We start from the raw sequence: 25,976 nt of genomic DNA, 5'->3' as shown, positions 1-25,976 counted from the left end.
AGGAGGTCAGAATATTTTATTCGTGCCATTCAGATTATAATGAGAAAAGAAGCATGAAACTGCATCCCTTCTCAAATACCCTTTGTCGTTAACTTCTGAACACCAAACTAAGTTGACATGGATTGTGTTGCTCCTAGGTGCCTTACCAACTTGCCAAAATCATTTGTTGACTTTTGTAATCCATCAGGATAAGCATAAATTAATACTCCAACAATTATTCATTTTGTCAATACTTGGAAAAGGGAGTAATTTCTTAATGGAATGATTGAGAAGTTGAATGTAACTTTAACTTTCGGAGTTAATTCTTGGGAAAACCTTCTCTTTCCTTTTGCAGTAGAGGAAGTTTAGGGAAGTTGATATTTGGCACTGGCCCATTAAGTTTTCTCATTTCTTAATACGTTTTTGTGACTCTGTACTTAGTATGCATAAAATTTCTGTCGTGGTCGTATGTTCCTGTATTTGTTACAGAATGTAAATATACATACATTTCGTACCATCCATAAACTTCACATGCATTTGGTTTCATTTCATTTGACTGTTGCCGACTATCATTTAGATGTAATAATAGCAGTAATATAAGACAAAAAAAAATTTTTGCATAACACTTTATTCACTGTAGTCCATTGTTTCTTCTGCAGGTGTTTCTTCTTCAGGTGCTGCTATTTTGGATAGTCAAGGATATGAAGCTGTTCTGACAGTAGAAGCTAGTGATGAACCACATGGAGTCTTGAATTTTGCTTCCCCATCCAGGGTAGTTGTAATTCCAGAGGAAAACAAAACAGTTCAGCTTTTTATTAACAGAGAATTTGGATCTTTAGGTTCGTATAATAACAAGAGAAGAGTAGTTCTGTTTTGGTAATCGTTAGGCAAATGAAAGCCATGACAGGGAGGCTGGAAATTTTGAAAAATCTTGGATACAGCTGGTATTTTCAGAACTTCTAGGCTTCTTACGGCAGGCTTGGAAACTAAGTTTTAGTTAAAACTGGAGCCACAGCCCTCATTTCCACAGCAAGGAGTCCGGGAGCTGTGACATAACTAGTTGGCTGTTAGGGTTACTGCCTCTACGTCTAGTGAATCTGTCTCAAAGTGTTAGTCTCTCCAGAAGAAAGAAAAAAACATATGAGAAAAAGAGCTTGTATGAAATGATCATTCCTACATCTTTCCCGTCTAAACTTCCAGAAGTTGGCAAGTTAGGAATGTCCCATGGAAAAAGCTGCATGCATACCACTGAATTCAGTTTATGTCTCCTCTGAGAATTCCTTATTCCTTTTTAAATCAATTTGTCTTTTAACATCCATGAAATTAATACTTAATTCCAGAATCCAATAACTTACTGTATGCAAAAGTATTTTCTTGTGTTTGTTGCCTGAGAATTTAAACTTATATTGTGAGGTGAGGTGTAATCATTTCCTATTTCCCTTTTCAGACTGTATTTAGATCTCAGTGATAACCCCTCTTAGTTTCTTTTGTTGTATCTCTTTTGAAGAGAAGTGACCAGTTGCAATGAATATTCAAGATCTAGATACACCACAGATTTGTGGAGGCATTTTAATGGCATTTCTATGTTTTCCCATTTCTTTTTCAATATCAATCAGTATCGAACTTACTTTTGAAACACTACTCAGGAAACTAATGCTTTAAGATAAATAACCATAGTAAATGTAAGATCTCTTACTTAAAGTCCATCATTATTTATTAAAACTAAGATTCTGTTATACCTAATATTGTATTTCATACGGAGTAGCATTGAATTTCATCTGTCATTTTATCTCCAGGATCACTCTTTAAATTTGCAACTTGGCTTACCTTGGCGGATAAATGAGACGTGGCTTTATTATAAAAAAAATTTGCCTAACTTTTTCCCTTGGTGACATTTATCAGTGTGTCCCCTTAATTTTATTCTTTATTGACATCTATGTCAGTCTGCCTGGGAAGGAAACTAGATTTATTAAGTTGCATTTCCCAGCACTGTCTTTGGAGCCTTTCTTAGATATCGGTCGTTCCTGAACTGTTCTACTTCCCTTGGCACCAAACCTGATATTAATAATATATTAGGTGTCATAGGTAGTACTTCAGCAGTGTAATATTTGCAGTCCACAGCGCCTCAAATATCTGAATACTTTTGGCCCTAGTGCTTTTTAAGTCCTGTGATGTTGCACAAATCGCCAAAGGCTGGGCTGGAAGCACATTAAAAACAACCACAAAGTTCCACTGGCTCCAGATTAATCTTTTAATCCTTCTGTTTTGCAGTTAGGCTTTTCAGTTTGTGGATGAGCATTTGATCTCTTTCATTTTTCTGTTCCAGTAAGCATTACATAAGAATTGAAAAAACAATTTATTTTTTTTTTTTTGTCACAAATTAAACAGGTGCTATCAATGTTACGTATGCCACAGTTCCAGGATTGCTCACCTTAAGTAACCAGACAGAAGGGACCTTGGCTGAACCAGGAGCTGATTATATAGCTGTTTCTGGGTCACTAATTTTAGAAGAAGGAGAAACATCAGCTGCCATAAATATTACTATTCTAGAGGTAAACTCTAAACCCTTTCTTTCTAAACTGATCTGTGTGACATCAGAAGAGGAATATTTTGGAACGTAAAGGTTGCAAACTATATGTTTCTTGAAGCTATATATTTCATTGTAATTTAGAAAGATGGTTTTTTTTCTTAATCTTAAAATCACAGAAGGACAAATAAACAGACAGATTTACCTATACATAAATGAAATTTAGGTGTCACATTAAGACTTTAGTATCTGATATACAGAACAGTGTAATTCATTGCCTGCTACAGGCTCTTACTTTCTCAATGGTTGGGGTTTATGCCTTTAAGATTGGGCAGAAATTAATTCACAAAAGTAGTTTAGTATCACCACGGAGTCTTTTTCATGAAATATAATGTCTTACTTCATAATTCATTCAAGTTAATAATTTTTACACCCAATAACAGTATTTCAGGAAAATAATAATAAAAAAAAACCAACAAAAACTTTCTTCCACACTTTTGATGTGTTGCTTTTTGGTGGCTTCTGTGAGAGACTTAATGGAAAATGAAAAGAGGATGTACTGAATTTGTGTTTTGCAGGATGATGTACCAGAAGTGCAAGAATTCTTCTTGGTTAATTTAACTTCAGTGGAGCTCATCATGAACCATTCAACTTCATCCCCACCTCGGCTGGGTAAAAAAATTTATACAGAGTTGTCTTTGGCTTTACTTTTATATGAATTGCATGCAGAACATATTACTGTGGTATATTATCATTTTTCCACTTGCCCAGTATGCCAATATGAGACAGAGTATTCTGAAAGAAACATTGTAGAAAACCAAGCTTATTCATTATTACACTTGTTTCTTACTTTTTTAAGCTTTTTGAAGGCAATTTTCATAGAGGAGATAGTAATTTACAGTTGGAGAGCACAATTATCTGAAAAGTTATATTGGCAGTGTGTTAATCTGATTTTCATTTCCAAGTACATAATGGAAACCAAAATGTCAAAAAAAAAAAACTTTATGTCATTACTTTGTTCACTGTTTTAAAAGTCTCTTTTTGTTACTCTCTCTCAGATTTACTTTTAGGAGTCATATCCTATGGTTTTCCTCCTCTTCCGGTGAACTTCGTTTATCATATGCTTTGTTAGTTCCTCATTCTGCTTCTGAATTCAGTAGCATAGCTGCCATTGGCTTTAAGGACGGTTGGATTATCCTGTGGTGCTAGAGACTAGCTATACTGATTATTTCTAACATCTTCTTCGACTCTTTTCCCTTTTCTTTGCATGCCTATAGAGGTGACAGAGTTAATTCGTTACAGATTGAAAGGTAACTTGCAAGACTCATTGCTGATTTGTAGAGACTGAGCTGTGAGTAGTCAAATCTAAAACATAAAAAGAGTAACACAAAAGTACAAAGGATTTTTCTAAACTGAGTTGTGCCCAGTGCTGTACAGTCTCACCTTCTGTTGTAAACGATTGGCAACTCTTTGAATCGTGACCATTCAACCCTTCTGTGATATCTGCATTGGGTTAAACGTACTTGGGATGAACAGATAATCGTTTTATCCCATGAGGCAAAAACTTATCCTTATTGTAAAGTGTAAACAAGGAATTCTGTTATCAGAGTGTTCTGATCAGACTGTCTGATATCAGACTATCCCTAGTCTTGTTTCCCCTCTTGATATATTTTGATTTGTTAAGATTGACAATTTAACTCCCTGTTGGTGCAATGCATTTGTTTAGGATATCTAGCAGCCCCGTAACTTATACAAGGTAGTAGCAGTATTTCTAGGAGGTGCCTAATATCAAAAAGAGGTGTGTGTTCTGAGCATGGTACAGGCATGTGCAGTCAGTCCGACACATGTGGAATGTATCGCGTGTGCTGCTCCTTCCGTAGCCATGTGCGCGCAATATGGGGAGTAAACCTGGTGTGTCTGTGGTGTCGAGTAGAACACACTGAACTTAAGAGACCTTTACTTCTGATCGCAGTCTTCACTGATAAGGAGCAGAAACAACGAGCGTAAGGGCAGTCCTGTTGTTTTCTCCATGCTCCTCTTGCCCCCCATCTTCTAGAACACATGGAAGAAAGAGCCTGACTCAAATAGGAAAATGCAAGGAATTAAGAAAAGGGAAAATCATCAACAGCTGAGAGTGTTGAAAGGAAAAGGAATAAACCTAATGGACAGAAGGAAAAGCTAAGCTGGGGGAGGTGGGCAGGGGGCTGTCAGGGGAGGGGAAGGAAGCCAGACATGAAACGAGAGTTGTGATGTTGGAAGCAAAGTATTGCAGACGCTGTGCGAACTGATCTGACTATGGTGCGACAAGGGAAAACGAGGGTGCGGAGTGAAGCTGCAAGCTCTGTAATCGCTAGCACTCCCTCTGGATTTCTGAACCTCAGTATCGTTTCTGCTGTGCATGTAGAGGTTTTGCAGCTACTGCTCATCTTCATCACTACCCCGTAGTGACAGGTTTGGATTCATGGCAATGACCTTTGACTTTTGTTCAGTCTTATCTGAACTGATAGAAGTCTTTCCTATTGATCTAAATATAGTATATTTACAGATTCGTTGGAGTCAGTTTGATTGTAGAAATTGTCATTCTTTTCTTCATTTCTTTTTAAGTCTTACTAAGCTGAAGTAAATAAAAGTAGTCATGTGGTGCTGTTGCATGAACAAATTAAGGCACTGTTTTGTTGGAAGAATCAAGTTCTGACTGTCAAGTTCTGGTCCCTGAAATTAGTGGAAATCTCTAGAATTAATCTGTTATTCAGTGTTTTCACAGTGCAACACACACAATAATCTTTCAGAGTTATTGTGACAATGCGTAATGCCTTTATGGATCAATAGAATGTTACGGTACATAAACAGCCTACAAAGAAATTAATGATTATGTATTTGTAGCAGAATCTGAGGTGTGTACCAGTAAGACTTATGATCAGGCGCTGAAATATGAAGAGGAGATGAGATCATTTATTATTCTTTCTTATGCATTTTCTCTCCCATATTCAGAATGGCACATTTTATGAAATGCTGAGTGTCATCATAATAAACACTCACAATGAAGATAAATTAAGACTCCATGACAAATCTTGCTTTGGGTATTTCCTATTTTTTTCTGTGCTGTGTTTTGCTTTCCAAATTTTCTTTAGTCTCTTTTGTATGCTATTAAATGTATAATTCAAGGCCCTGTGTTGCAGTTTAATAGTAAGGTAGTAAGGACAGATCTTCTTTCAGCCTTTCCAATTATCTTGCCCACTGCTATTTTCTCCTCCACATTTTGGGAACAGAATATTATGTATTTTTTCTAGAAAATTAGTAGGGATTTAAGAAATGCTTTTTTTATTCTTGAAAATAAGGAAAATTGACCTTATTGTTGTTTCATTCTTGTCATTCTGTTTTCCATTTTAGACGTGGAAGGTTTAGCTTCTCAAATTATTATTGATGCTAATGATGGCGTTAGCGGAGTAATTGAATGGGAAAGAACCAAGTAAGTCTTGTCTCCTTCAAGAGCTCTCAGTGTCAGTTAGCGATAGGTGTTGCACAATTATTTTCATTACCACTTAACAGTAAAAACTCCTGTTAAAAATAGGGCCAGATCCTTGAGATCATTCAATTCAGTAGAACTGGAAAGTGCAATTCCCGCACTGAAAACCAACATTTACAGGATGTTTACCCAGAAAACTTTTATTACCCTGTAATTACTTTCACAGCTATCCTTTTGTATTGTGCCCTTGGGTCCATCCCCCAGCCTCCATCCAGTGTTCCAGCCTCTGCACCCATGTGAGCACACACACTGGCATCTCCTAGATCTTTTTGTCTGACTAATTTCCAGGAAGGTATCCATGGACATAGACAGGCTTAATCTGCCACTAATAAGCAGGAAAAAAGCACAACCTCCCATAGCTTAGTTCCATGTAGATAAGAAACAAAGTTAAAAAGGTTGTATTAGGCAATTGTAATGATGCTGATACCATAGTGATGCCTGTTGCTTATAAAGCAGAGGGGATGATTTGCAGTGAAAACAAAACAACTATACCTACTGTGTTATTCAAAAGAACATGCTCAGTGAGCGCTGAGAATTTTTCTTGCTTTTTGTTTTAGTTTTGAAGTTGATGAATCTCACGGGAATCTGACAATAATGGCATTCCGAAACAGAGGATCATATGGCAATGTGTCTGTATTTTTTTATGCCCAAAATTTGGAGGCACAGCTGGGTTTGGATTTTAATGTGACCTCAAGGGTAAGAAGCAAATTCTAAATCTAGTACTTTTCATTTCTTCAGCTTCCTCAAAAGAATGTCGGCTTGTTTATTCTGCAGAATGATCAGTAGTGCAGCTAGATTTTTCAACTTGTTTCAATTGCTTTGGTCATCTGAACACAAAGATAAAATTAGTCATCCTATTTTACTGTTTCTTTCTTTTTAAATACTGAAGTATTTTTAAATGTATGACACAATGTAAACTTCTATCTCAAATACAGTTTTGTTTAGACAGGAGCATATAAAATTTCATATAAGGTTTCATATTTTTTACAACAGAACTTTCAAAGTAAATTGCTTTTGTTTGTCCTCATTCTATAACGTGCTTAACTTTTAAACTTCTGTTTCAATCAGTTTATAAGGGAGATAGGATTATAACTCTTCTTGCTTCCTATTTAAGACAATTCTGTTTACCTGAGTTGAAAAATTCTGTGTGTATGAACATGTGTTAAGTATGCAATGCTTTCTGTGTTTCAATGCTAGACTCTTTTTTTTGCTGATGGAGAAAGGAATAAATCTGTTGTTGTTACAATTTTTGATGATGATATTCCTGAAGGTGATGAGAAGTTCCAGTTAATTTTAACAAATCCTTCTCTGGGGCTGGAATTAGGGGAGAACACAACAGGTAAAACTTTTGATGTTCACATTCTTTGGAATTGTATGTCAGTCATTTTAATTTCATTCTTCTGAATAATCATATTTCATAAAACGCTGTTGCCCTGCTATGGTAGATCTTTATACTCCTTTGGAAAGTTCTTAAACACCTGTATGAAATCTATGCAGTTAACAAGATAATGTGTAAAATAAGGAATCAAAAAGTACTAATGTGAGCTTTTTAATATGAGAATCTAGATTCTTCCTGTCTAGAAATCTTCCTAGATAGAGTACTTAGATATTCTCTTCAAGTAATGTCATGCACATAAAAGAATTATTTATACTCTAGAGGAAGACTGGATTTGTGTTTATATGTATTTTATTTCTATATGTGTACAATTAGATTTTGCTATGTTTATTAAAGAATATTTCCATTATTTTTTTCTCAAAAGCCACAATTACTATACTTGCCAGTGATGATGGCCATGGAATTTTGTCATTCAATAACAGTGATCACTTCTTCCTAAGAGAGCAAACAGCTCTCCATTTGATGGAAAGTGTTGCAGTATTAAATATTATTAGAGAACCTCCTCAGGGGATATTTGGCACTGTGACTGTTCAGTATCTTGTAAGTGAAATTAATTCTTCAGAGCCAGCGGTGGATTTGACCCCTTCTCAAGGATATATTGTGCTGGAAGAGGGAGTCAGATTCAAGGTAATATGATAGTTATTATGAAAGAAGTGAAGAAAGCTTTTCTGAAATTATTAGAAAGATTTCAGAAATATCTGGTTTTTTGGGTTTTTTTTAATGTTTTCCTTTTCAGAGCAAATTGAGTCATGAGAGTTGGAGTGCATAAAAATTAAATGTGCTTTTCTGCATATATTTCTCTCTTTGTAATACCTGACATAGAGTGAAAACAATATAATGGGTATATAATGTTTATGCATGCATTGGAACATTTCTTTGTATGTATTCAGCATGTAGCTGAAACACAAACTTTGAAATGAAGTGGTAATTTACAAGTGTAAATAGTTACGGTTAAAGTTAAAATCCCATTCTGTAATGTGACACTTCAGCTGGTGTGAGCTGAACAGAGCATGCTGTGACATGCAAAACCTAAACAGCTCTCAGAGTCTTAGGCATAGAAAATTACTTATTCTTCTAGGAGTATTAAGCTTACTGCCTCTGTACTTTCCCCACAAGAATGTCAGCTAGAAAATGAGCTAGCTTAAGTTTGTGAAATCCTGACCCTTCTGAACTTTAATGGCAGTTTGTTTTTTTCGTTTTATTTTGTCAGTGAAGCTAGGGTCGGTAACGGGTTAGTATACGATGGGTAGTGGGGTAGAATCTGAAACAAACCTTACTGGAAACGCTGGTTTTCAATTTCTGAACATTAAATGCATTTGAAACCACAGTGATGGCCAGTGTAGCAGGTCTGTCAGAAGTCAAAGCTTCTTAAACTTCTTAAAACAGTCTCTAAATATGGTTTATTGCAGAAGTAAACAGGAACCTAAAAGGTTGTAAGCTCCAGTTTAGTTCCAGACCCATCATTGCTAACTTTTTTTCTGCAAAAAAGCTATGTGTACCCCTGTACTTTTGCCTGTTTGGGTAGTGGGAAGGCAGTGAGCCCCAAGTGACAGTGAAAACACCTACCTCTTGCTAGATAATTCTCTGCTAATTTGAGACCACCTTGAGAAGATCCTATTCTCATCCACAGTGGTGCAGTAGAGGGAAAGACTCATCAAGAAGAGAGGGAGTATTTCAAATATCCCTCTATTCTTGACTTTTTTCTTTCATTCTTCCCAGCATCAGTGGTGGAATGACCCTGTTGCCCTGGAGCTAGCTTAGTTGCCAACCAAAGTAAATTAAAACCAACTTGACTGAGCTGCGTTAGGGGATCGGATAGCTGTATGGGGACTATGAAATACCAAGGAATGTGTGGAATAAGTAGAGAACCAAAGTATGAAAAAAGGATCAAAAACTATTAAATTTCAGAGGGTCTTAGGATGAGAGGAGAATTAAGGAGAAGCGGGGGTGGGGAGTGGATATGCTTGTCCTAGTGTTGCGCCAATGGAGGTCACCAGACAGATGGCTTTAGAACCTCAGGCCGAACCATCCTTGCCTCACTTCTGCCCTCCCCAGTCTCAAGAGCCACTGCTCTCCTGCTGTGCTATCCAGGGCGGTCTGATGGGGTTGTGTCATCCTTAGCTGTGAAGTCTCAACGACTTTCTGTGCTTGTTTTCTTGTCAGACACTGCATATTTCTGCAATACTGGATGAAGAACCAGAAATGGACGAGCACTTTATTGTCACCCTGTTCAATCCAACTGGAGGAGCCAGACTAGGCACGAGAGTGCAAACTATGATTACAGTATTACAGAACCAGGCTCCACTGGGGCTTTTCAGCATCTATCCAGTTACAAATAGGTACTAAACACCGATTCAGTTAAAAGGAGATTTTTCATATTCAATAAAGATGGTATCTCTCTACATTTTTTTTTATGAACCTCTTTAAAGAAATTCAGCACTCCAATTGTAAAACGGTTGTAATTATGAAAAGTACGTTATCTGTCAAATAGTAATACTGATATACAAAAGAACAGAAGAACACTTAAAATGTTCTATTCATCATTAGAAATGTCAGTTTCTCTGTGGACTTTTTCATAAAACAATACCTCATTAGTCCCTAAACATTCCACTAACAGTAATCCATGTTAAGAGCTCCAAACCCCAGATCAGTGCCCAGGGAGTAGATACACTTTATAACTTATTTTTGTTTTTAAGCTTGTGTAAAATACACTTTCCCTCAGGGTGCTTTTTCAGAAGTAAATGAACCATATGGAATGACATTTTCAAAAATCATTCAGCTTAAACTGTACAGCTGGTGAGTTAAATTTCAGGCTGGTTTAAGATTTTGTTGAATTTCCTATGATTTTGCCAAGGTCTTATGGTAAGAAACACTGGACAACCTTAATTAATGTAGGTATCAGTCTGTCAGATAGCAAAACCAGTGATTAATATTTTCTTTTTATTTCTATTGTAAGTTCTGCCCTGGGATTGTATGGTAAGAATCTTTTCCATATATTGTAAAAATAATACATTTTTTCTTTATTCTCGCAATTCCCACATTTAGGACAAATTTCCTCATAATTGAAGAAGCCAACACTACGGTTTATTTGAGAGTTTCACGGAGTAATGGTCTCAACGTGTCTGTGAGTGTGGAGTGGGAGACATTGTCAGACACTGCATTTGGCATCAGTACGTTCACTTTATTGAGAGCATCCCCTGCTTTTGTCAGAGTGGAGGCAGCAGGAGACTTAGCCAAACATACAGGAGGTGTAACTTTGGAATGTAAATTGATGTATTCAGACCCGATCACGTTGATTAATATTTTTCTGAGCATGTCAAAATTAATTACATAAAAGACCTTAGCTGCTAAAGAATCACCTTGTCATCAGTCACTTCTGCCAGAGTTTCTCTTCTTGATGCTTATATGAACATAACTATCACTAGACTTTTGTTTATTAAAATCTGTTTTTTACTACTTGCAGTTTCAGATTTTTCTAACACAGTATGAGGCAAACTTTACATAAGCCCGGACCTAGCCTGAAAAAATGCTGCCACACGTTGTATGTCCTATCTCCCAGTGTGCCTGGTGAGATGCATTTGTGGGAGTCTCGGGCTGTAATTTCATGAACACTTTAATCTGGTCCAAGTTAGCACTGCTGCTGAAGGAAGCCATCCTTCTGCCTCTACCCGCTTGTTCCCATCTCTGTTCTAAGTGGTTTTTTGTTTCAGTACTGATGTGTGTCTAGCTGCTCACTAGTCCCGACTGAAAATAACAAAGCACAGGAGGAAATGCCTGATTTGGATGAATACCCTCTCTGGCTCAGCAGCTCGTCTGACAGATGTGTGGGACTGGGGTTTTAGGTCTTGGAGTTCAGCCCTGACAAGGCAGTACTTTTTCTGTAAGCCAGACGAACCGCTTAGGCTCTCTAAGAATCTTAGTGCCGTGGCTGCTTGTTGTGATGATGGGGAGAAGGAGGACAAACACATACATTTTGTAGTTTCTTTGTCAGTCTTCTCACTATTTGCTATGTAGCTAATATTCTCACTAGCTAAATGCCAAATTGAATCATTCTGCATCAGACTCAAATTGCCTGTGCATCTTCCATACGTATTTGTAATATACAAAGAATATATTTATTACTTAACTCTCATTACATGCTCAGTACTACAACATTTCTGTGCCTTTACGCTTATATCAACTATTTAGAGACAATGTCAACATTTCATACAATCATAGAATTTCTGATACTAGGTCTGGTTTTGGCAAGTAAATCATGAAAATGTCATTGAAAAAGACCTCAAGAATAAACAGTATTTCTTTTACTATATTGCAGGGGGTAGTATCAGTGTCCTCTCTGTCTTGCAAAGTTTTGTGGAGGAGTCAGCGTCTAGCTGGTGTTTCTTTACATCAGGAGAAATCCTGTACGGTGTTTTGTTACGGTCGCCTCCAGCTACATTCTCTACTGTCTACCAGTGGAAAGGAGTTTTTGTTCCCGTCGAGGTAAATGTTTGCTTGCAAACACGAAGCACACTACTTAATGAAGAATTTAAGCCTCAATTTTACTTTTTTTATTCCTTTCTCAGAATTTCAGTATGTGGAATCCTAAGAGCTGTGTGTCTTTCCAAATCCGTGCCTCTCCCTACCTTGTGATTACTCACGGAGGATCCCCGCAGGGACCTTCCAACACCAGCGTGTATGCATTCGTGCCTGCACACAGACTGTTGAAGGTAAATCTGTTTTACTTAAAAAAACATAAAATAGTGGGGTTGGAAAGAACCTCAGGAGGCCCTCCGCTCCAACCATGTTTGAGAAAAAAGCACACTGTGCTCAGCTAGTTTGGGGCCCTGACACTCTGGAGGACTTCAGTGATGTAAGTTTTCACAGCTGGTTGTCTACTGTGGTTTTGTGTTTATATTTTGGGGGTGGGGGAGAATGACCTGGGAAGTGAGGAAAGAAATTGTTGAGCAATCAAGTCATAGAACATTTTCTAAAAAATGTATGATGTTATATTAATTTTTTAAATTAACCCCACATATGTAGACACCTTTTTAAAAACATAAAATTAGATGTATGTAATTTTTTTATATTTTATATGTAGTTTTATATATAAATTTGTGATTTAATAAAAATGTGCATATATGTACAAACTTGTCACTTGAAGTGACTTCCAAACACCGTTTTTATCATATTTCCCTCACAGATACAGACACTCTCAATTCTGGATACCAGACATGTGAAACATTTTGCTGTGGATGAAGAAGACTATTTGATTTTTGTGACTGATGCAACCAGTTCCAGTTCCAGTTCCATCCAGGTTAGAATACACTTGTCTTCCCTGTCTTTCATGTGGGTAGTTTGGTTGGGTTCGAGTCAAAAATATGAAGGGATAATAAAAAACCTGTAAGTATAGCTTTCTGAAAAATTACTTATGTTTCTATTATGGATTTATAAGACTTAAAATTCTAGGCTTTTTTAAATGTAGCAATACTCTCTATATTAACACGTAATTTACATTTGGTTTGATTTTGCTGCTAGTGTTATTTTTGTTTTGAAATCTAACATGTGAAACACCTGTAAGGACAGAAATAGCTTCTGACCATAAACCCATTTATCTGGAGAACAAGCACAGCTCCTTGCAGTACGGTGGTTACTTACTGCTGTACTTCTACCTTACTGTAAGGTCCACCTTAGGAATGAGGAATTCGGTTCACTATAAGTCTTACCAGTTTTTCATCGTGACACTTACTTTCTCTTGGTGCTAAGTATGAATATATGATAAAAAAAAAAAAAATCATATTTCCACAGGTTTTCCAGTGGAATAAAGATATATTTGTGCTGCATCATCAACTTCCACTTCACAAAGCTCTGAACATAGCCTTGTTTTCCAGAGGAGGCGTTATGTACCTGTTAGTTTCTCTGTCGAATGCCAGTCAAGACATGCTCTTGTACCACTGGTTGAATAATGAGTTTAGGAATCTTCATCAATTACCAGCCAAAGAAATAAAACATATGGAGGCCTGGATTTCTGGATCTGATATATATTTAATTACTGCAAAAGGTATTTAGCAGAAGATAAACACTGATTTTGCTGAGTGTATGCTGGCTTGTTTGGTAGGAAAGGCGTTTGTGGTAAAGGAGCTTAGATAGGGGTTATGTCCCTCAGAAAAGAAAAGCATTGTGTTTGCTCTCAAATACTTAAGAAACTCATCAATTTTTTCCCCAAGAACAACAGGAAATAATAACTATTCATCTAGCTGCTGACTGCACCCTTTCTAAGCATTTCTGAGCTTTGTGATGTGCTAAGATCATTGGTCAGCAAAGTACGTGTGGTTTTTTTATTACAAGTATGACATTTTAGTCATTGTTTTATGACTGCATCCCTATGCCTATTGAAAAGTTTATGCTACAGTCCATAGGTTTCTTTGCAATTGGCTGTTGTCTGCTGGCAGTCTTAGTGTTCTTCTATGTGAATGTGTGCAGAAAAGCCCTTAAATGATGTCAGTGGTTAAATCACCCCACTGAGGTCAGTCATACTGTGGAGTTATGCATCAAGTAAAAAAGAAGATACGATAGTTGTTCTCACTCCGTAATTAAAGTTGCCAAACTGCCTTTTGAATGGCCATCAGTGGGTGATTTAACTAACAGACAGCAAAATAATGTAAGTTTTGTTATTTTGCTCCTTTGTAGAATCTGGAAATTCTTCTGAAATTTTCATCTGGGAAACAGGGCAGTCTACCTTTAGACACTTTCAGTCTCTTCCAGTCTGCGCTGTAAGAAACATCCATGTTTTCATGCCTCCTTCAGGTTTAGGTAAGACTTAAGTGTCAATATTTGTCCAAAGCCTAGTTTATAACGCTGGAATTGCAGAAATATATGCTTTTTTTTTTTTTTTTTTTTTTTTTAATTATTTATCAGACTTTAGAAGTTACTATAATCATTATGCTGCCAAAGGCATTTCAGGCATTACAAGGAGAAATCTCAAATGTATCACCAAATATTTCTTTTTTCTCCTCCTTGCTCAACATAGTTCACATCCTCCTATCTGGTAAGGACACAACAGCGCTGTATTCTTGGAACTCTGAAGGGAACCAGTTCTCTGTCATGCTGGAAGGCCCATACGCGGATCATATGACTTCAGCTACTGCAAGGTCTCTGAACTCCAGCAAGAGCCTGATTGCTCTGTCTGTAGAGTCCAACTCACAGATTTATGAGCTGACCACTATCTCCAACCAGTCAGATTTTATACCTAGGTAGGGTTTCTTGTTTTATATAACTTTCTCCCAGCTCTTGCATTCCTTTCTTTCTGTGATACTGTTTTTGTTACAGTGGAGCGCATTATGTACTCCTGCTTGTGGTGTGCTTATTAACACTAAAGAGAATTTTTCACAGGAGGTTTAAGATAACCTGAAGTCAAACAGCCTCACAACTGCCTTTAAAACATGGCAAGAAAGGACTTGCAGTTATGACTTGATTTTTTTTTTTTTTCAAGCTTTTATTTAGGATAGATTAAATTACTTTCATAATTAATTTTAGTTACTCTGTGATCTATTGTAATTTAAAAAACCAACAAAACTAAAACCAAAAACCCCACAACCTTTAAACCTCAATTACTTCCTCAGGAATATAAATAATAATTCCAGCTCCAAAAATGCTTGTTAAATTTACAGCAGTGCTTTCAAAGTTCATTAATCAGCTATCCTCAGTTTATAATTATTTGATGTGTGTGTTTTTATGCTAGTTCAGGTGAATTGATATTTGAGCCTGGGGATATGGAAGCTGTGATAGCAGTAAATATTCTGGATGACAACATCCCAGAGGAGGAAGAATGCTTCAAAGTGTGGTTGAAAAACCCTAAGGGAGGTGCAGAGATTGGTGTTCATGGTTTTGTTACCATAATTATTCCTTCCAATGACAATGCCTACGGAGTCATTGCATTTGCTCAGGTAAAACTACAAAGGTAAATCATTAAAATATGTATAAATAATTTCAGAGTAATGGAACACAAACATACTAAAACTGTAAACCGGAGCATATGACAGGATTGTTTTTCTAAAGTCTTGTAGCAACCTGAGTTAGAAGCTTTTTAACACCCGTTTAGCATTGCTATGTGATTATGCAGAACACAAGGTGATAGAAAATCAGTTCCACCATCTGTCCCTATTGTAAGATTTTTATAATCCCCTTACAATTATCTTAGGATTAGTTTATCAGCTTGGTTTTGCAACAACCTCAACATTCAGTTTTCAGATGTCATATGTGATATCATTGTAGAGTTGCTACTGCTTGGTTAATCAAGGGAATCAAGTAACCAAATTTGAAGATACTTTTCCTCTGAAAAACATACCAATTGAGTTAAGTCACAAGACGAGCCAGTCTGCCAGAACAAAATAGTTTATTTGGAAAAAATGTCTGACTGAGGGCATTATTTGGTGTGGTTAATTCTTAAATCATCAAACACTGTAGAAGTTATCTAGACAGGTATATAGTAAATGCATACTGAAGATATAAAACACAAAAGAGTTCTTACTGAAAAGAAACACTGCATCTGAACTTGTGTGAGGAGGGTGAATAACAGTAAAGTAGCAGCAGTAAAAATATGTCTCTCTTGAAGGTCCACTTGTTATCTGCTTCATACAGTTTGAACATAAAATACTATACTAAAAAAAACCACCAACAAAATATCCAAACAAAACTGTTGACGGTTTTGACTTACGATAAAGAGGCCTGACGTTTTAAATTCTTACGTCCATGAAACCTGCGAGTATTGCATGCCTCTGAAAATTAGGACATGTAAATTTAATCAATGAACATTCAATTAGCTACTTAATAGTTGATCAACTTATTGTTGCCCAACGTCAGTGGTCCCCAATGAATACCCAGATCCCTAAATAAACTTTTCTTTATAAGAAAACGTTATGGTTCTGCTACTTTATGTTTTCCAGAGTTCTTTGTTTAAGCAAGTCGAAGAAATGGAACAGGACAGCTTAATCACCTTGAATATTGAACGTTTAATAGGAGCATATGGACGTGTTACAGTAGAGTGGATCGCTAATGGGAGCATAAGTGATGTATTTCCAGCTTCAGGAATGGTATGTAATAACATCACTGATATTAGGGAAGCACTGACCGTTTTCTCAGACAATAGGTGCAGAGATACTGAGGGAGAAGGATAGTACATGTGAGATTGCCCCACTCTTCTGTTAACTCCTGCTTCCTGGTCCTTGCCTGTGGTTCTGGCTGTTTGCACTTCTGGCTGGTACATAATACCATGGCATCACTCTCGCTCTTCTAGAACCAGACACTGCAATGCTGCCAGGGCACTAGAGATGCGTATCTGGAGTATCTTGTTCCTATCTTCCTTTCTTCCTGCTGTGAGATCCAGCTACTGTGTCAAATCATTTGCATGGGTGGGAATCTGGAGTGTTTGCTCTTCATCCTGACCTTGTCAATACGACTGAGAGCTTCAGTGGCGCAGGAGGATATAACAAGTCCCTGTTTCTCTGTTATGAGGCTCTTTACCCTTGTTAAAATCCAGTGTTTCCTGCTAGCCAAAGCTCTTGGTATGCCTTCAGACCGGCAGACACCAGGTTCTTTAAGTCGATGGTCTCCACCTGGTGGCAGTCTGCAGAAGACAAAATGCCTTGTGGGCTTGAGGCTGCAGAGGTGTACAAGCCACAGCTGACGTAAGAAAGGGCCAAAAGACTGTGGAAATAAACTTTACACCTGGAAATAGTGGGTCTGAAGTAAGCTAATAAATTTAGAGAAAAATCAACAGAGGTGAAATCAAGGATGCCAAAACAATCGTAATGAAATTACTAAAGTACTCCTTGAGTACTTCATTCCAGATGGATGCTACATGATTTCCCTGCATACGTTTGTAGGTAGGAAGAGACAGAAAGGTAAAGACATAATGTGGTTCACTGGAAATTTCTGTTTGTCCTTCAGCATAGGTGTAGCCTAAGTGTTTCTAGGCACATTTTCCTCGTTGAGAGAGACCTCGTCAAGTGGCCTGCCCTTTGAATGTAAAAATCAGAATATAGATAGACAAAACATTTCTCAGTCATTTTATCTGAAAAAAAAAAAAAAAAAATCATCAATATTGGGGCCAACTCTGTTTAATGTCTTCATAAGTGAACTGGGTGATGGGAACGAGTGTACCCTGACTAAGTTTGCTGGTGACACTAAACTTGAGTGGGGGAAGTGGACGCTTCGGAACAGAGAGCCACCCTGCAGGAAGACTTGGATAGGTTGGAAGAGTGGGCTAACAAGAACCTTACACAGTTCAACAAGGACAAGTGTAAGGTCTTGCGCCTGGGAAAACACAATCCAGGGGGGCAGCACAGGCTGGGATCTACCCCGCTGGGGAGCAGCTCCGCGGAGAGTGACCTGGGGGTCCTGGTGGACAACAAGCTCAAGATGAGTGAACAGTGTGCTGCTGTGGCAAAGAAAGCCAACAGGGTGCTGGGCTGCATCACCGAGGGCGTCACCAGAAGAGATGAAGAAGTCATTATCCCTTTCTACTCAGCGCTTGTCAGGCCACACCTGGCGTACTGTGTTCAGTTTTCGTGCCCGCTATACAAAAAAGATGTGGACAGGCTGGAGAGCATCCAGAGAAGGGCCACCAAGATGATCAAAGGACTGGGAAGCCTGCCATATGTGGAAAGGCTGAGACAATTGTTTTTTTTCAGCCTCGAGAAAAGAAGGCTTAGGGAAGAACTTATCACCATGTTCTGCTATTTAAAGGGTGGCTACAAAGAAGATGGAGATGACCTTTTTACAAGGAAAAGATGTGGGGTAGTGAGTACAAGTTACTCCTGGGGAGATTCCAATTGGACACAAGAGGAAATTTTTTCACAGTGAGAACAATCAGCCATTGGAATAGTCTCCCCAGGAAAGTGGTGGATTTCCCATGATTGGACACTTAAGATTCAGCTGGGCAGGGTGCTGGGCCATCTTGTCCAGACTGTGCCAAGAAAGGTTGGACCTTGAGGTCCCTTCTAACCTGGGATTTTATGATTCTATGATTCTATGATATATATATATATAATGTGTGTATATATATATATTTTTTTAATTGGCAGAGTTTTATAGAACAAAACAGTTGGCATAACATCACTGAGAAGTTTGACTTTTATTTTTCCCTCCCTGTAAAATTTTAGATTACATTTGCAGAAGGTCAGGCCCTGTCCACAATCACCCTGACAATCCTCGCAGACAGTGTTGCGGAGCTTTCAGAGACAGTGGAAATCACACTCACCCATGTTACCACTGTGGGTGTTCAGGATACCACAAAAGGAGCTGTCATCGATCCCAAAAGGGCAAGAGCTGTACTGACCATTTTACCCAGTGACTCTCCACATGGTGTGATTGGGTGGCATATGGACTCTCTCTTTGTTAAAGTCACAGAGCCAGAAGGTAAGTCTGTTTCTTGATTCTTAGGAAAAAAATATGTTTTTTGAAAATCAGCTTTGTTGGAGCTATAGCATTGGTTATAGATATAAAATATATATTATATATAATATAGGCATTATTTATACATATCAGCATTTTCTATAAAAATTGGTAGCAATAATATCCCTTAAAATATGTAACTATGTTATTTCATGACATACATTTTATGCTGTATTTCACATTGCATATATCAACATTATCCAGTCATTTTTTGTTTAGGGGGTAAATTATTAAAATTTTGGCATCTGGTGTTGCAAATCACTAATACATAAAATACTTCTATTTAGATAAAAAGCCATACTTGCCCATTTAAGAGGGTTAATATATTGTTTAAAATCATTTACATAGAAGGATTTTCCTCATGAATTGGGTCAAAAAGGGAAGCTCGTTTGTTCTGTATGATAGGGGAGGGAAGGAAGCAAACGAATTCCATTTCAAGAAAACGGAATTGGTGTTTTTCTGCTTGCCGGCGGCGTGTTTGATTGGGTTATGTCAAGTTTTCCATCTGGGCATCGAGTGAGATTGCGAAGGATTTGCCGGGTGGTCAGCCAGAGGAGGACTGCTGCGGTGTCCTCCCTGATGGCCCAGGGGGACAGGTGGCTGGTGGCTCTGGCAATATCTGATGGAACCTGGTGGTTCTCCAGCAGCTGCCTGATGGGCTATTCATACTTCAAAAGCCCAGCTGAAATTTCTGGGCAATTTAATTAACAAATAAAATTTACGAAAAGTACATTTTTTTCCATCAGAATATTATTGTGGATAAAACCTCCTCACCAGTTCTAATTTAATGTGAATTAGTGTTGTCCCTTTTTTAGCAGCTGAGTGTATTGTGAAGGGATTCTGTTGGTTCCTTACATACACACACGCACGCCCATTATAAACTTTTACACCTTGAAGTTAAGATTCCAGCCATGTTCTTAGGGTTCGTTTGTTGCACAGTTTTCTTTTCCAGCCTCTAAATGTTGTGTTTTTAATGTGTTATATACAGGTGTTAACTGTGAAGTAGTACCTAGTTAATACAAGTAACAGAAACTAGTCTGAAGTACAAAGCCTGTTGCTTTTACCTGTTTCTATTTCTCTAGTCATAAACACAGCACTTCTAGCCAAATGCTGTGTTTCATGGTTTATTGGAAAAAATTGCAAATCTACTTTCCCAAGAGGACTCTGACCCTGACTGATAGAAGTGCATCTCATTTTGTGCAACATTTGAGTTAAGCAAACTTAAAATTTACGGCCAGAGTGACTGCCTCCAGTGCTGCTTTCTGCATTAGCATCAATAGCGATCTCCCAGGCGTGTAACGGCCCGGCCAATTAGCAAGAGGGGAGATTTGAAGGAAAATAAAATGTTGAAGTAACAATTTGTGTAGCAAACATTTAAAACTGTAAATATTCTGTATTTTGTTCTTGCTCTAGATCCAGTTTTAAAATGCTTTCCAGATGTACTCACTGTGTTTCTGTGTGTTCACACCACTCATTTGTGCTTCTTTCTTGAGTCGTTGAATTATCCAATTGTTGTTGTGTTTCTAAGCAGAATTGAAGCAAGCTCTAGCAAGGAGCTCCAGTACAATTAGGTGAGCTGAAAATCAAGCAGGGTAAGGGTTAAAACAATCAAGTCTTGATATTTTTTCCCCTCCTTGTTATAGGGCAAGTGAATTCAACTATTCTTACTTTACAAATTGTTCGAGAACAAGGGTTTGTTGGAGAGATTGCAGTTCATCTGAGCACCGCGCCAAACTTTGAACTCCCCCTGTCCAACCAAGCAACAGAGAATGAGGATTATACACTGGAAAAGAAGACAATTGTTATGGCAGAGAACACAACAATAACTTCTGTCGTAGTCATTATTTTGCCTGTGAGTACTCTAACCACAACTTTAGCTAATAATGTATTTTTAAAAAAGGAAAAATGGTACTGCTTCTCTACCAGAGGTAGGAGTCAGCATTCTAGAAATGGCTACGGTGGCATTCTTGCCTCGTCAGCTAAATTAGTAAGAATTGCAGCCATCTCTTTCAAAAGAAATTTGGTACTCATCACTGAGAAAGAAAAATTCTCTGTTATATCGTAGTTGCAAAATTAACGCATAATAATGAGAAAGGAAAAAATTACATATCTCTTGGGTGCTTGCTCTTTTTTCAACTTGTTCCAGGTTTTTGCAGAGTATTTATTTCACTTTATGTGCCTCTGAACAGATTTGTTCTGTAGTTCAGGAAATGTTAATTTTTCACCAAAAATTTGTATATTCTTTAAATATATTAAGAATGGAGGTATTGCTTTTAAAGTTCTGGCTTGGTTTCTGAAATCTAGCCACCTTTCTTATATATAGGAGAAACAAGTGACAGCCAGCAATACTCTCCACCATTCTTACAGATCTGGAATCTGACTGCCGACTTCAGTTTCTAAAGTTCAGTCTCTTTCACCTTTCATATGGTGTGAAGAAAGGGATTGGTGTTATGGTGCCAAGTGCTGAGAAGTTTGAACAGTAAACCTACAAGTGCTCAGCTTTCCATATGTGTTATAACTTACACTGCTTTATTTAAAAAGTGATATTTAAAAATATTTTTCACAGGACAATGTACCAGAATTACAGGAAGGATTTATAGTCAATATTACTGATGTGCAACTGGTCAATTCTCCCACTGGAGGTCAGCCAAGCGTGAAGAGGCTTGGGTTAGAAATAGCTGAAATAACAATTGAAGAAAATGATGATGCCAGAGGAGTATTTAGTTTCAATGTTACAAAGGTAAGTAAATTTGAATGAAAAATATTTAAAGTAGCATTCCAGCAGGAGAGTCTGTGTTTTCAGACCCGTTTTGATAGTGTTCTAAGAGGCGTTATCACACTAAATTGTTCTGGATAAAAAGGCCAGATACCAGACAAACAATTCCTTCTTAAAATATTCTTCACAATTAATATATGAAATGTGTTAGGGAGCTGGAAGTGCTAAAACAGCTGTCATAGAATTTTCTGAAAGGTCATCTAATCCAAACTTTTGCTCAGAGCAAGGTCAGTGCTAAATTCAGACCAATTTACAGGGCATTATATATTTCTTAGTTTATTTTTAACCTGCAAGTCAACATGCAAAAAAAATAACTTGCTGTTACACTCAGCAGTTTCTTGTTGAATTTACAGGATATAACTGGAGCTGTTACTGGTTACGAGGTACCAGCACCACAGAATGTACTGAAACTTCCAGTTGTTCGACAGGCTGGGAGGTTTGGGTCAGCAACGTTGTATTGGGAAGCCATTCATTCAACCACTAGCTTTGAAGACTTCACACCATCATTTGGAAACCTGACATTTGCAGATGGGCAGGTATGCTCTTGCTGACAGTTTAAATGTCTCTGGGTTACCTGTTTAAGGGTTTCTCATATTTTCTTCCAGCAGAATTTGCATCTTTTCATTGAAAACATTTTATTTATGGCCTTATGTATGTGAACGATGCTCCCGACTTCAGTTCTTCAGCATGGAAAAGCAGAATGTTCAAAAGCATTGACCAAGTAGGGTTGTATGCCTTTGGTAACTCTGCAAGTGAAGACATAATTTCTAATAATACAGCCTGTCACACTGAAAAATTGCAACATAAACTGTCTTCTCTATAAATTCTCAGAATAAGCCTGTATGTTTTCTTAGCTGTGTTCTACATACTGTTTTCAATTTCGTGCTGCCCCTTACAATAGTTCGTGTACACGAGGGGTTTTGATTTCAAGTGAACAGAACTGGTCTTTGACAAATTGAAGGCTATACTTTGTGAGCAGAATTTTGGGTTAAGTACAATGTTGTCTACCTGCACTTTCTACTGAGACTGCTGGTTTTAACATAAAAGATTTACATTGATGGACTTAAAAAGCACTCTTGAAATATCATTATCTTATTATATAGCACACAAGTACAATAAGCAACAAGTAGAGCCGAACAGTGTGTGTTTATCTATCATTAGATAAAATTTATCTATTTTAAATTTCAGAGTTTTTGAACAATTCACAGAATATTATAAATGAAACTTTGTTTCTCTCTTTTTTTTTTTTTTTTTAATTTCTGCAGGCCACAGGAGAAATAGAAATTACAATCATAGACGACAATGAAGTTGAATTCCTTGAGATCTTCAAGATTGCCCTGGTGAGGGTAACAGGTGGTGCAAGACTTGGGGATGACACTATCGTAACTGTCGCTATTCCACCAAATGATTCCCCTGTTGGAGTATTTGGGTTTGAAGAAAAGAACGTGAGTTTGATTTGGATTGCACTCTTTTCTGCAAAAGCTGGATAATGAGTTTGTGTCACTAACACATAGCCAATTTTGGTAAGCCTTCATTGCAGTAAAAGATGTGACTTCATTGAAAGGCATATTGATGCTTGTCTTCATCTAGCTGTGTGGGACGGTAATAACTATGAAAGTGTTGCTGCATAGATGTAGATTTCTGCATGACAAAATCAATTTAATGCAGTATACTGACAATCTGGGACATCCCAGGTAGGACTTTTGGTAGTCTGTTGAATATTCAAATGGTTTTGTAATGATCTGTATTACTGAAAGTAAAGTTTGGGAAGAAATGATGAAACATATCTTATCTTAGTTCTTGTCAGTGAATGATTCTTCTGCTCTCCATTTTGCTGGTGCTGGTGCTGTGCCTGCTTGTGACTCATTGTCTGTAATTGTTTTGAATCATAGGGCATATAAAAATAACACGAGTGACTAATCTTTGCTAGCAGAATTCAACAAAATCCTTACGTCTGTTACCTTCCTGTTGATTTTCCCTCTTTTGCTTATTTTACATTGTCATTGATAATGTTTTTTGTTGTTTATATCAAGTCAGTATCGATGCCTTTTGCTACAGCCTCTCCTTCTTCCTCCTCCTTTTTCTTCATCAGGTAACAGTGAAGGAACCTCAGGCACCTGATGACCCTGCTGCAGTTGTGTCACTCACTGTGAGTCGAAGCCAAGGAGGACGAGGAGCAGTTAAAGTGTTGTGGATTCTTGAGGAAGCAGCTAGACATGATCTGACCCCTCTGAATGGTACCCTTCACTTCAATGAGGTATTTCTGATATTGCAATAAGTTATTTACTATTAGATTTATAAATATGTTATTCTTCTCATATGTGCTTGCATGGTTGTTGTTATGTGTTTAGAAAAGTAGGGGCTTACTAAGTGTTATAACACTAAGAAAACGCCAATTTGAACCCATGGGGATAGCAGTATGCAGTGTTTTTTCAAACAGAAAAACAAAGTTGACATGCTTTTTTTAAGGCAGCATAATGTAATCCTCACAAAGACAGGCTCTTCAAATCTGAGTTGTTGTTATGATTAAGAAAGAGGAACAAAAAATGTCCTCAGTGTGAAGAATGATTACAGAAACATTTATGCCGTAGCAGTATCCGACAACTGAAAGGGTGAGAAGGATAAATGAAAGCTCAAAAATTGCAGATTTAAAAAAATAAATAAAAAACCCCACCTTAGTGACATTCAAACTGGACAGTGTTATTTGATTTGTGTTTCATGGCAGGTTAAAACTGTAGTAGCCGAAATATTGGATATTGTCAAGCTGTTGTTTTATGTTGGTCTTTTATCATCTAGTCAAAATATTTAATGAAGAAAAAGTGTTTTAACATAAAGCATAATCTATTCTGTCTGTACAAGAGTATTTTGCACTAAATAAATAGGCATACCAGTTGTTTCTTTTAATCAGCTGGAAAATAGCTTTTTTGGTAAGACCACCAGTATTTGGCAGTTTGCTATCATTTTCCTATCTTTTCTCTACTGATAGACCTGGATGTAGTTACTTCCTGAACTTCTTATATATTCATCCACATACACTGTGTACCTACATCCTTTTTTCCTACATTCTTATTTTTAGCATTTGCTACTACCGACTGACAAAAAGGGGGATTAGACAGAAATTTGCTATGACCTAACAGATCTAATCTTAATAATGTTAATCCTTATAATGTATATATTCTATTGAATATGCGTTTTCTCATGGAAAAGATTTTGTGTAGAAAGTTTCCTCTAAGTTGAAAACTTCTATGTGAGTACAATTTCAAAGTAATTTCAATTGTTATTCAGTTGAAAATAGCCAGGGTATTTTCGGGGTGTCACACAATGTTTGAGAGACAATTTTTACTGTTTACTTATCTGTGAGAAAATATTTCAGCCAGAGCAGAAATGTCATATTTAAAAAAAATATTACAGAATATATCTAGCATATGCATGCTTAACACTTGATTTGTTAAAGAAAAAAGCGTTTTTTATAATAGCGTACTTTGTTTAGTTTCACTTTATATATCCATATCATCTATATCTATATATATATGTCTTCTGGTCTTTATATGATGCAGACTGAATCCCAGAAGTTGATTGTTCTACATGCGGTACAAGATGGACTGCTGGAGGGGAATGAAACCTTTACCATTCAGCTCCTCTCTACTGGTGATGCAGAGATATCCCCAGTAAATGGTAAAGAATTAATTCATTACATTCTGTTTTGAGGCATTTCATATAAGAATTCAAGGAAGTCCGTTCATACTATTTTAATCTGCAGCACTTATATATTTTGTGAGCAGCTAGTTGGTAACAGTTTTGACTGTCATTTTCCCTAAGTTGTTTCCTTGTCTGAAGAAATCAAAGAAAATTTTAGATCAGAGCACATTCAGATCTACACATTGCTGGTGTAGACTTTTGTGTTCAGATAGTTAACATTGTCAGTAAAGAATTCTTTAACAAAAAGATACAAAATCCAAAATCAGGTTCAGATCTCTAAAAATCATAGAATGATTTCTTTTGTAAGGGACCATCCAGGGCGGTCATCAAGTTGAAAACCCTGCTCAAGGAACAGGAGACTTCACCATTGTATCAGATTCCTGAATGCCTTGTCTACTCAAATTCTGAATTTTCCAAGGATGAGGATTCCATGGGCTCTCTGGGAAGCTGGTTCTTGACCACTCATGTCACAAGAGTTACCTCATCAGTTAGCTTTCATTTACCATGGGAAGCTTTGTTTTCTTCATAGGTGTGGCAACCATCATTATTGTGGGCGATGAAGGAGCTTCTGGGGTGGTTGGGATAGCCCAGTCCTCCAGGCATGTTCTGATTGGAGAGCCTTCAGGAAATTATAACGGAA

At 37.3% G+C, this 25,976-nt stretch overlaps 1 protein-coding gene across 1 annotated transcript in view; it reads left to right on the top strand.

The window, feature by feature from the left end:
* The window catches only part of GPR98 (G protein-coupled receptor 98), a 272,395-nt gene that overhangs the window by 63,139 nt on the left and 183,280 nt on the right, over window positions 1-25,976 (top strand). Inside the window, exons 37-61 of the mRNA XM_009886852.1 lie at window positions 639-818; window positions 2,368-2,531; window positions 3,085-3,178; window positions 5,897-5,975; window positions 6,590-6,728; window positions 7,230-7,371; window positions 7,793-8,055; window positions 9,592-9,767; window positions 10,474-10,598; window positions 11,744-11,910; window positions 11,994-12,137; window positions 12,611-12,724; window positions 13,216-13,468; window positions 14,074-14,220; window positions 14,438-14,660; window positions 15,149-15,353; window positions 16,353-16,499; window positions 18,570-18,825; window positions 20,511-20,713; window positions 21,428-21,601; window positions 21,991-22,173; window positions 22,903-23,082; window positions 23,730-23,894; window positions 25,195-25,312; window positions 25,866-25,973. Coding sequence (XP_009885154.1) covers window positions 639-818; window positions 2,368-2,531; window positions 3,085-3,178; window positions 5,897-5,975; window positions 6,590-6,728; window positions 7,230-7,371; window positions 7,793-8,055; window positions 9,592-9,767; window positions 10,474-10,598; window positions 11,744-11,910; window positions 11,994-12,137; window positions 12,611-12,724; window positions 13,216-13,468; window positions 14,074-14,220; window positions 14,438-14,660; window positions 15,149-15,353; window positions 16,353-16,499; window positions 18,570-18,825; window positions 20,511-20,713; window positions 21,428-21,601; window positions 21,991-22,173; window positions 22,903-23,082; window positions 23,730-23,894; window positions 25,195-25,312; window positions 25,866-25,973 — 4,149 coding nt within the window. The remainder of the gene's footprint in view (window positions 1-638; window positions 819-2,367; window positions 2,532-3,084; window positions 3,179-5,896; window positions 5,976-6,589; window positions 6,729-7,229; window positions 7,372-7,792; window positions 8,056-9,591; window positions 9,768-10,473; window positions 10,599-11,743; window positions 11,911-11,993; window positions 12,138-12,610; window positions 12,725-13,215; window positions 13,469-14,073; window positions 14,221-14,437; window positions 14,661-15,148; window positions 15,354-16,352; window positions 16,500-18,569; window positions 18,826-20,510; window positions 20,714-21,427; window positions 21,602-21,990; window positions 22,174-22,902; window positions 23,083-23,729; window positions 23,895-25,194; window positions 25,313-25,865; window positions 25,974-25,976) is intronic.

Source organism: Charadrius vociferus, unplaced genomic scaffold (assembly GCF_000708025.1).
Source record: "Charadrius vociferus isolate BGI_N301 unplaced genomic scaffold, ASM70802v2 scaffold244, whole genome shotgun sequence".
Taxonomy (NCBI): domain Eukaryota; kingdom Metazoa; phylum Chordata; class Aves; order Charadriiformes; family Charadriidae; genus Charadrius; species Charadrius vociferus.
Note: the sequence above shows the minus strand (reverse complement) of the source record. Positions and strands in the feature narration are given on the sequence as shown.